General features: G+C 44.9%; 1 protein-coding gene across 4 annotated transcripts in view; it reads right to left on the bottom strand.

Annotated features, from left to right (window-relative positions):
- LOC126997542 (bromodomain-containing protein 4-like) overlaps nt 1-4,273 on the bottom strand; it is a 64,623-nt gene extending 60,350 nt beyond the window's left edge. For 2 of the 4 annotated variants that reach the window (XM_050858697.1, XM_050858699.1), the window contains exon 1: nt 1,466-4,251. In XM_050858697.1, coding sequence (XP_050714654.1) covers nt 1,466-3,480 — 2,015 coding nt within the window. In that variant the 5' untranslated portion in view covers nt 3,481-4,251. Of the gene's footprint in view, nt 1-1,465 lie in introns of all 4 variants that reach the window. The other 2 variants (XM_050858698.1, XM_050858700.1) reach the window with 2 other exon arrangements.
- Nucleotides 4,274-12,008: the final 7,735 nt, after the last annotated feature.

Raw genomic sequence — 12,008 nt, 5'->3', positions numbered from 1 at the left:
AGGGAGTAAGATAATAAGGTAGAATCAGATACCCTTGCCCCGTAGATAAAGGATCCAACACCATATATATCTGTGTCCTAAGGGAGGTAATAGATCAAGCGGAAAGAAACAAACAAAAAAAAAGATAAAATAATAACATAGAATCAGATACTCTTACCCCGCGGATCAATAGATGAAAAGAATCCGAACCTATAAGATATACGTTTCTTAAGGGTTTATAAAAGATAACCAAGGGGAAAGAAACAAAACAAAAAATTAAGCAGCATCAAACACTCTTTAGGACGACAACGAGCCTGTTTATATTTAATGATTTAATGCATGACGCACCAATTACTTAGAAGCTGAATCTGATCCTATCCGGTCTAGCATGTTTTTAAGCAGACACGTGAGAATTTGGGAGGGGAATGTAAATTGATGGAGGGGAAAAAGTGTAAGGAAGGGGGGAGGGTTGTGTGTGTGTGTGTGTGTGTGTGTGTGTGTGTGTGTGTGTGTGTGTGTGTGTGTGTGTGTGTGTGTGTGTGTGTGTGTGTGTCAATGGTGCCATGACCCCTTCCAGTGATGTGTCGACTCAACTGACTCTAACTGGTTCTATGTTCTCTCTTCCTCTCTCTTTCTCTCTTTCTCTCTCTCTCTCTCTCTCTCTCTCTCTCTCTCTCTCTCTCTCTCTCTCTCTCTCTCTCTCTCTCTCTCTCTCTCTCTCTCTCTCTCTCTCTCTCTCTCTCTCTCTCTCTCTCTCTCTCTCGTCATATCCTCCTCCCAGCCCTCCTCAACGGCTGCGTCTGTGTTTGCTACGGGCGTCAATCTGTTAATTCACCTCGCCAAAGAAATCGTCACTTCAGCAACTTCAGCGGGACGTCGGCCACTCCGTATCGACGCGTTGCATACCTCGTGAGTTCCTTCCCGGAAAAAAATAATAACGCACACTCTTGACGGACGGGTGCCGGCTTCGGGGTAGGTAAATGGATAGTGTACATTCGGAACATTCCTCTGTCTCTCATGGGAATGCAATTAATAATGCCCACGCGGGGAACTCGGGGTCTTGGTGGATGGCGGAGTGGCCGGCGCGGGGAGCGAGTCAAGATTGTTATCATCATGCCACTTGTTGTTGGCGTGCCGGATAGATAGACGGCCGGCAGAGGTTATTTTTCCGAGGAAGGGTTTATGTAACTGTCTTTATGTCTTACTAGCACGGAGTCTCCAACACGCTGTGATACCATTACCGGCCGATGACTTTGGGGAGGCACCGCAGACTTTACGACAAATGAAGTGGAGGGACACCTAACGATTACGACGGCTCACCACAGGGATTACGTATTAATAAGTCAACTAGTATGATGTCCGCAGAGGTGTAAAATGGATACACCCACTTCCTTGTACTGCATTTCACCCGAGCACTTCTGTCACCAAGGTCAATGTCCGCAGCACCATCTGTCGCCGGCAAATAAGGGTGATTCGCATGGCTTACCTGGTTCTTAGTCTGAAGGAGGAGTTGGGATCATGATCAAACAGGTCCGTGGTGACAACGCCCCTCCTGGAACCCAGCCGCCGCACGTGAAGCAGGCGAGGCTCGGAGCTGTAGGTGTAGACGTAGAGGCGGTTCTCGTCCGGCACCCACACCTCGCTGGTAGAGCCGCCGTCCGCAGCCGCCCCGTGCGAGGTGGAGGACCGATGAGAGAGAAGCGCTGACCACTCTTCCTTCTTCCACGTGGAGTTGATCCTCGGCCGCGCCTTCTTCCGCTTGGAGATCTTGTTCTTGTTGCCTGCTGTCGAGGGTCGTTGGAGCTCCGGCAGGGACTCTGACTTCTCCAGCAACGGCGGTTCATCCTCCGCCAAGGTGTCAAGGTGACCCTCCGACCTGAAGGTGTCGAGGTTAAGCGGTACGGAGAGTTCTGCCGCATCGACTTCGCCGCTGGACTCCTCTTCGACACCCTCATTCACTGTTTCCACTGGGGATATTTTTATCTCTTTCTCTTCATCTATTGTGATCGACACCTCCGAGGGTTTCTTAGCTTTGAACTTCTTTTGGTTTGGCTTCGAAATGTCGGATTTTTTGCTGGTGGCCTGGATGGGTCCCGGACGCCAAGAAATGGGCTTCCTTGTAGCCATGACTTTGCTGGGGTCGTGAGGCTTCCGTCGAGGGGTTTTGGTGACGTCTGATTCAGGTTTCCGAGGGCTTATAGTCACGCGTTTGGATTTCTTCCGAGGGACTTTGGCGAGGGCCGGATCCTCTGTTATCTCCTCCTCCTGCTGCGATTCTTCTGCCGCCGCCTCTTCGCCACCTTCAGGAGCGGCCTCGGGTTCTGCTGGAGGAGCTTCGGGTTCTACTTCAGGATCTGCAAGAGGCGCCTCGAGTTCTCCTTCGGGCTCTGGCTCAGGTTCTGCTGCAGGCGCCTCGGGTTCTGGCTCAGGTTCTGCTGCAGGTTCTTCGGGTTCTAGCTCAGGTTCCACAGGAGGATCTTCGGGTTCTGCCTCAGGTTCTGCAGAAGGATCTTCGGGTTCAGGTTCGGGTTCTGCAGGAGCTTCTTCGGGTTCTGGCTCGGGTTCTGCAGGAGCTTCTTCGGGTTCTGGCTCAGGTTCTGCGAGAGGTTCTTCGGGTTCGGCCTCGGGTTCTGCAGGAGGAGCTTCGGGTTCTGGCTCAGGTTCTGCGGGAGGCTCTTCGGGTTCTGGCTCGGGTTCTGCGGGAGGCGCCTCGGGTTCTACTTCAGGTTCTGCTGCGGGTTCTTCGGGTTCTGGCTCAGGATCTGCAGGAGGCGCCTCGGGTTCTACTTCGGGTTCTGCTGTGGGTTCTTCGAGTTCTGGCTCGGGGTCTGCAGGAGCTTCCTCGGGTTCGGCCTCGGGTTCTGCATCGAGTTCTGCATCAGGTTCTGCAGGAGCTTCGGGTTCTACTTCGGGTTCTGCAGGAGGCGCCTCGGGGTCGCCCGGCACTTCCTGGTCGGGGTCATCGGGAGGTTCTTCACCCTCGTCCTTTATGCTCCCGCGCCCCTCGTCCTCGTCGTCGTCAGGCTGGCCGGCGAGGACCTCCTGCGTGTCCGTCTCGAAGTCCTCATCCTTCTCCCCGTTGCTGCTGATCCCTTCATCCTTACTTGTGTCACTCCCTGCAGACACCAGCCTCGACTCCCCTGTGTCCTCTCCATTCATGTCCGATGCGTCCACCTTCTCTCCTTCCTCTTCTTCCTTCTCCGCAGCATTTTCTTGTTGGGTCACTTTTCCTTTACTTTTCTTCGCGCCATCCCTGCCCCTTACCTTCTGCCTGCTGAGTCTCTTCGACCGCTGCTCGGAGAGATAGTCCTTGTACTGGGTGGTCTTCTGAGTCATGTTCTTGTCTGACACTCGCTTCCCTTTGAGCTGGGACGGCCGCACCTTCCTGACGCGGCCGGGGTGGGAGGCGGGGATCAGCGCACCGCCTCCCTCAGCGACATCACGAGACAACGACATAAGCGATTGCGAGTCCGCGGGATCGTTCAGCACTACCTCAGTCATAATTGGAAGGCGTCACTGGCTATCACATATTGTACTCAGCGATCCTAGCCACCCCAGACCCGGCACTTCTTTCTCTGGCCGGTGAGATAATGTCCTGTGGTGTCCTGGCTGATAAAGGTATGTCAAACTCCTCTCACTGATGCGTAAGTGTACAGTTTTAATTGCTTTTCATTTCCCTTCGTGGCACCTCAGGCTAGATAGTCATGTCCTCATTTCGCACTGCCCGTGACGTCACCCGGGGCTTAGTTTGCGTGTGGGGACTGTCGTGCGCCGCTTATCATAACTCTTAATAAGTCCCGACACTTTCTTGACCTCAGTGCGTGTCTTTTGTACACCGTTTACTTCCGGTACTTCTGGCCGCTGGCTTGAGAGGCTGACCGGCGTGCGGGGCGCTGGGGTGTCGCGGAGGCACAGTCAAGCATCGCTGACACAGTTTACGTAGTCAATTGTAACCAATTACGGTCGCTCCTTAAGTGATCTATAAGTGATTGATCAGTACTTTGAGATTCACTAAAACACCCTTTCGAAATATCGTGACAGTTGTAAAGATGTTAAAAGTTCATAGTATCACCTGAAGCACGCATGAACACTAATAAACAATAAGAGACAAGCAGAGAAAAAAAATGCCGGGAGCGCGTGAAGGGCCGCGCAACCCCCGCCTTCCCTGTCAAGTAGCCGACTGAGGCATGCGAGCGAGGTGACGGGAACCTTCGCGGCGCGTGTCACCGGCTGCCCGCCAGGTGGCTCGGCGAGTGGCTGCACATTCCTAGTCCGGCGTGGAGTCTGCCATGACGCCACAGAGTACTTAGGAATGGCTCGGAGGGATTTTCCTGGAAGTGACAACATTGAATACTTGAACCACTTACGAAGGCTTGCAAAGTCGTATTCAGGAAGAAAGTGCAGCGTAATGCGACGAATTGGAACTTGTCGGATATAATCTAAATGCGTGTTATATAATTACTTCGGTAAAGATAGTTTCATTTCATAGCTTTGCAAACATACGAACATAATAATGATGTTATTGTTATTGGGTGTTATTGTTGTTGTTGTTGTTGTTGTTGTTATTTATATCCAATCACAACAACAACAACAGCAGCAGCAACAACAATACGTCAGTCGTGCAGGTTACGAGAGTCAAGGTTGCATTTTGTGTTTGCATGAAAATCGTTCCCGGCCACAATTTTTCGCCGGGGTCCAGGATATCACACAGACACACGACTCCGGTGACCGTGCAGGGATCGTGGTCACTGTCGAGGTCACGGGCGACACGTAACATGAAGGGAACGTGAATGTGTTGTGGAATGTGGCCGCTGAATCCTCTTTACTGACTTCATTTGTAATTATTCTTGTGTTCTCTTTCAAAAGCGGGACGTTGATAAAGATGGTGATAATAATGATAATGATGAGGGTGAAAATGACGATGATGATTATGATGGTTACTCTCATACCTAAATTATTGGCATTACCAAGAACAGTGAAATTACCCTCATCCCCCCAAAAAATAAGTAAGACGAGAAGGAAGAAGAAAAGAAAGAAAAGAGGAAGCAGAAGGAGGAGGAGAAGATGAGGAAAAACAAGAACAAAAAGAAAAAAACTAAAAAAAGAACAAGAAAAAGAACATGAACAACAACCAGAGCAAAAAAAAAGCTGAAAAAAAAGAGAAAAGATGAGAAGCAAGAAGAAAAGTAAAAGAAGAGAAGCAACAACAACAAACAGCAACAACAAGAACAAGAGCGAGCAAAACCAACGTCACGGGAGGGAGGTAGTTAACTCAATAGTAATTTGACGGCCGGAATTGCCTCTAATCGCCTTCCTCAACACCCACTCCCAAGGATACTCTCTCTCTCTCTCACTCTCACTCTCACTCTCAATTCTCACTCTCAATTCTCACTCTCAATCTCACTCTCACTCTCACTCTCACTCTCACTTCTCACTTCTCACTTCTCAATTCTCAATTCTCAATCTCAATCTCACTCTCACTCTCACTCTCACTCTCACTCTCAATTCTCACTCTCAATTCTCACTCTCAATTCTCACTCTCAATTCTCACTCTCAATTCTCACTCTCACTCTCACTTCTCACTTCTCACTTCTCAATTCTCAATTCTCACTCTCACTCTCACTCTCACTCTCAATTCTCAATTCTCACTCTCACTCTCACTCCTCTCACCTCACTCTCAATTCTCACCCTCACCTCAATTCTCCTCTCAATTCACCTCACTCTCACCTCACTCTCAATTCTCACTCTCACTCTCAATTCTCACTCTCACTCTCAATTCTCACTCTCACTCAATTCTCACTCTCACTCAATTCTCACTCTCACTCAATTCTCACTCTCACTCAATTCTCACTTCTCAGCTCTCAACTCTCAACTCTCAACTCTCAACTCTCAACGCTCATTCTCACTCTCACTCTCACTCTCACTCTCACTCTCACTCTCATTCTCATTCTCATTCTCATTCTCATTCTCATTCTCACTCTCACTCTCACTCTCACTCTCACTCTCACTCTCACTCTCATTCTCACTCTCACTCTCACTCTCACTCTCACTCTCACTCTCACTCTCATTCTCATTCTCATTCTCATTCTCACTCTCACTCTCACTCTCACTCTCACTCTCACTCTCATTCTCATTCTCATTCTCATTCTCATTCTCACTCTCACTCTCACTCTCATTCTCATTCTCTCTCTCTCTCTCTCACTATTTATCGGACATTTAAATTATGTAGCTCGCAATTACTAAGGAATGCCAATGTTAGTATCCACATCTCCTTTGTATATATGTGTGTGTGTGCGTGCGTGTGCGTGGTGGTGGTGGTGGGGGGGGGGGGATATGCGTGCGTCACTTCTGTCTGCATGCTTGTCTAACTCACTAACTCTCTCTGCCTATCTGTCCTTCTATGCTTCCCTGTTTGAATGTTTGATGAGAGAATGATTATATGGCATTACTCCACTTCTCTCCGCTCAAAGGGAATGCTGTATGCCAATCACCATTCGTCGTAAAGATTTGTGGTCCTGAATCAGTCACGTAAACCTCGGGGTAGTCAAACGCGGCACAATGGAACCGTGGAGTTTATCAAGAGAGCAACTCGAGAGCATGAAAGACGTTTGAATAAGCGATATTTATGAAACCAGAAGGCCAGATACACACTACTACTACTACATCTCCTCCTCCTCCTCCTCCTCCCATTACTACTAATACTACTATTACATCGGTTACATATCAGAAGGTAGAACAAGGACGCACTGTAAATAAGTAATGACCAAGGCTAAATATAGTTCGAACAATCTACAGCATGAATAATTTGGCGTCCCTTCGAGCCACCCGTAGCAAAGTAGAGAGAAGTCTTAGTTACTGCCAGAAATTCCGCCTCTCTCACCATCGCTTATAACTACGACTGGCATTTCTAGCTGGAACTTAGTTTTTTTTTACAGAAAAGGAAGTAGCTCAATGGGAGAAAGAGAGAAAAAAAAGCCAGCTAATCACAGGTCATATAAAAAAAAGTAGAGATGAGTGGCCAAAAGAGGTCAATTTCGGATAGAGGTGTCTAGATACTCCTCTCTTGAAAACGGTCGTCACAGGCAGAAGGAAATAAAGATATATGTAACTATGAGGCACCTGTGAGTATCTTTGTTATAGGCTGAAGCTTCAACATTCTCATCGGAGCAAACTTACTATCAACATTTCTAGCTAAACCTAAGATATAGCGACCCACGATGCATCAATGAGTCTCTTCGTTATCGGCAGAAACTTCAACATTTTCACAAAAGCAAACGTACTACCGACATTTCTAGTTGGACCTTAGACATGGCTACTCCTTATGCAACTGTAAGTATCTTCTTATTGTCAGAAACTTCAATATCCTCACGAGACCAAACATACAATCGTCCTTTCAAGATGAACCTACATAAATATTCAACCATGGAGCATCTGTGAATTTCTTCGTTATTGGCAGAAGCTTCAATATCATAACGAGACCAAACATACTGTCGTCCTTTCTAGTTGAACCTACATAAATATTCAACCACGGTGCATCTGTGAATTTCTTCGTTATTGGCAGAAGCTTCAATATCATCACGAGACCAAACCTGCTATGGGCTTTTCTAGTTGGACCTTAGATACGGCTATTCATGATGCATCTAAGAATATTTCAGTTATTGGCAGAGGCTTCAACACTCACTCTCACCATGGCTACTGGCTGCTATCGACACATCCGACTGTTAATCCCAAGGCCAACCCGGCGCGCGCGTGTGTGTATGTGTGTGTGTATGTGTATGTGTATGTGTATGTGTGTGTGTATGTGTGTGTGTGTGTGTGTGTGTGTGTGTGTGTGTGTGTGTGTGTGTGTGTGTGTGTGTGTAGGCGGGGGAAGGGGGACAGCGAAGCAACGTTTAACGACGGTAGTAAACAAATATTACGTACGTGATAATCGTCCTTGGGTTGATGATTTTTCTCGTGGTTTCTTATACCGTGACAAAAGAGTGCAAAGCGAGTGACTGGTCTTAACTCTGCTTCGTGCGTAAAGAAGTGAATCTGGGGAGTGAATTATAGAAAGTGTAAAGATTTGGAGGGTGTCTATTCTATCCTGACTCTTTGCCTTTATTATCGCTATGCTACACACATCTCTGTAAGTATGGGTGTACGAGCGAGTGTTTTGTGTGACTTGAGTGTAAATACATATATAGGGGAACACGTAAAGCCTTAAAATGACAGAAAAATACATAGATAGATTGATAGTATCCTTAAATTGACAGAAAAATATAGGTAGGTACCCATTAAAAAAATAGATCGAGATATAGATTGACAAATAGAAAAATGGTGATAAAAAGATATTCAGAGCCATTTATAAAGAAATTGATGAATACAGACAGAATCATAAAGAGAGGTATGTAAGTGAGAGATATTCAATTCACACACACACACACACACACACACACACACACACACACACACACACACACACACACACACACACACACACACACACACACACACACACACACACACACACACACACACACACACACACGAATAAATAAGTAAAATTGTAAAATACCGCTATGGATAATTCGTCACGTAAATCTTGTCAATATTGATTCCCTAAACATCAAAGGAAAATACCAGCAACAATGCATAAACAAAAGTGGACCCATTAACATGACGTGCCTAAAATGTATATCCTAAAGTGTATATAGTTCTACGCTCCTTATGAGGAGAAGTCTACCATAAGAAAGTCCTATTAAAACACATACATACACTATACGAAGGTCTGATTATACTCGCTTTCATATGGGCGTTTAATACAGAAACTTAACAGGGAAGGACTTCGACTCGTATTATCGAACTATAAGAAGTCCTCGAAAAATACATACACACATTATACGGGATTTCAATAAGGCGCGGAATACAGACTCGAATATTCCTACTTCAAAGGCCAAGGAAAGGACTTCGACTCGTATTATCGAACTATAAGAAGTCCTCGAAAAATACATACACACATTATACGGGATTTCAATAAGGCGCGGAATACAGACTCGAATATTCCTACTTCAAAGGACTTCAGACTCGTATTGTATAATGTATCGGGCTATTGTTACGACCGTATCTGAAGGCCACGGAAAAGATATATCGGGTTGTCACGGGTGTTTTTTTTCCCGTTCATGGCCGAAGCCACCCATGAAAACCCCTACAACTTCTACGAGAACCTTTTGAAACACAAACACACATGCAATAGTTTCTGACAGTCTATATTCATTGATTCTCTTATAGGTAATGGACAATAGCACTCAAAAACACAAAACACACGTACATAGGTTTTTGGCAGTCTAGATTCATCGTTTTCCTGACCCTCTTGCTGCTAATCTGGTTACATGGTTAGGTTAGGCGCTTCCTAGGTCCTTTACACTCCCTTTGCGCTCAAGAACACACAGACACACACATTAGTTTTTGACAGTATATTCATCGTTTTCCTGACCCTCTTTCTGCTAATCTGGTTACATGGTTAGGTTAGGTTAGGCGCTTCCTAGGTCCTTTATACTTCCTTTGCGCTCAAGAACACACAGACACACACATTAGTTTTTGACAGTCTAGATTCATCGTTTTCCTGACCCTCTTTCTGCTAATCTGGTTTCATGGTTAGGTTAGGTTTCGAAGAGTTTCATTATATGGGTCTCAGCCACGTCATGCTATTGGAAAATGTTACGTAAAAGAAAGTAAGAGTGAATAAAAAGCAAAACAATTCGATCAATGCACAGATGGAATACACAAGGTCACTCCGCTACCCACATACCTACGTAATTCTCTCTCTCTCTCTCTCTCTCTCTCTCTCTCTCTCTCTCTCTCTCTCTCTCTCTCTCTCTCTCTCTCTCTCTCTCTCTCTCTCTCTCTCTCTCCTCCTTTTTTCTCCCTTTTTCTCCTTTTTTCTTTTTTTCTTTTTTTTTCTCTTTTTTTCTCTTTTTCTCCCTTTTTCTCTCTTTTCCCTCTCTTTCTATCTCTTTATCACTTTTCATCTCTATCTCTTTTTACCTCTTTTTTTGCTTTTTTATCTATTTTTATCTGTTTTTATCTCTTTTTGCTTGCTCCTTTTCTTTCTCTTTTTCTTTATCTTTCTCAAAATTGAAGGACAGGACTGAACCAACAATGATTTTCAGTTATATCTAAGACCAATTCAACTCGATATTGTTCCGTAAGCAGACAAGAATAAACAATAAGGAGTAACATACAGAAAACAAGTGCGTGGTGACTAAACTGAAAGCCCATATAGTCAGCAAACATTTTAATATTGTAGTTTGTTTCAGTCTACCCTCATTCGTTTTCTGTTAACACTGTCATCATCATCATCATCAGCCATTACAAGTCCACTACAGAGCATAATGTCTTTCCTAACATTTTCCACCTCTCTCTCTGTGTCTAATGTTGGTGCACTCCATCTTGCTGTCAACACGGCGCACGGGACTCAACACAAGAGAGAAGGTGACACACTGAACTTATCACTCAAATGCTAGAATGAAAAAAGTATGAGTATGGATGGATTTACGGGTGGCACGGCCTCGACATATTGTACACGTCCACCCAGGTAGGGGCATGTTGACGTAAACACACACACACATTCCGCGCTACACACACACACACACACCTTTGTAATTCTCTCTCTCTCTCTCTCTCTCTCTCTCTCTCTCTCTCTCTCTCTCTCTCTCTCTCTCTCTCTCTCTCTCTCTCTCTCTCTATCTCTATCTATCTCTCTCTCTCTCTCTCTCTCTCTCTCTCTCTCTCTCTCTCTCTCTCTCTCTCTCTCTCTCTCTCTCTCTCTCTCTCTCTCTCTCTCTCTCTCTACATATATAGATCGATAGATAGACATATGTAGATAGACATATTGATATATATGAGATATGATTTTTATAGTAGTTTTCCACCATAAAAATCAAGACTTCTGATAAAACAAAAACACGTTACATCACTACTTTCCTGTAAACTATCAAAACCTAAAGGATCATTTTAATTTAGATGCAAACTAATATATAGTGTACCCTAAAAGGCATCCTTGAACCATTTTCTTCTGATGGCTGTATTTTCTTATTTAAACAAGGCATACTATGAAATTTGTGTCAGTATGTACTTCAGGAAGAAATACAACTATTATTCTATCTTTTTTTTATAATTTGGGGGAGTGTGAATACAGAAACACCCAAAAGAAAAGCTTAATTTTGATCCGGTTATATACAGCTATTCGAATTGAAAGAGCTTGCCCTGAAAGGTATCTGTGAACCATTTTCTTCGGCAGCATGTTACGTTCTCTTTTATAACACACCACGGTATACTAAGGAATACTTGCATAAACGTGTAATTCAGACTGTGATGATTTGGTACAAGAAAATTTCACTATAGCCATCCCTTAACTTAATACACCTCCTTACACATCTCTCGCCCTCCTTCAGTACCTATAAACATCCCTTCATTTGGGGTTTCACCTTTCTCTTACCTAGCTATATCCCTACTCATCTTCTTTTTTTATATTTCTTTCGTTTTCTTTTTCCTTCTCCTTTCTTTCTTTCATTCTTTCTTTTTCTCTACCTATCTATCTATCCCTCTCTCTTCTTTTCATTCACACACTCTTCTTGGTTCCAGCACACACACACTCCCCTCAACGTTCCCCCTCAAGCAAACCACCTGTGGCCGCTATTTCCCACCACGTCGTAACTCCCAGATTGCCTCCCAGCCGCTCATGATCCTATAATTTGGATTAACCGCGGGAGCAAGGGAAGAAAACCTCGATAACGGCACGACACAAACAAAAGAAAACAGCAACAAGTCTCAAGATCACAAACACACGCACTTTGGTATTTCAGTCTCGATTCGTCGTTTTTCTAACATTCTTGCTGCTAATCAGTTTTTTTATTTTTTATATATATATAATTAGGTGATGTTAAGCACTTCGTAGGTCCTTTATATATACTCCCTTCGCACTCAAGAACACACAGAAACACACATTAGTTTTTGACAGTCTAGATTTATCGTTTTCCCAACCCTCT

Source organism: Eriocheir sinensis, chromosome 12 (assembly GCF_024679095.1).
Source record: "Eriocheir sinensis breed Jianghai 21 chromosome 12, ASM2467909v1, whole genome shotgun sequence".
Lineage (NCBI taxonomy): Eukaryota > Metazoa > Arthropoda > Malacostraca > Decapoda > Varunidae > Eriocheir > Eriocheir sinensis.
Note: the sequence above shows the minus strand (reverse complement) of the source record. Positions and strands in the feature narration are given on the sequence as shown.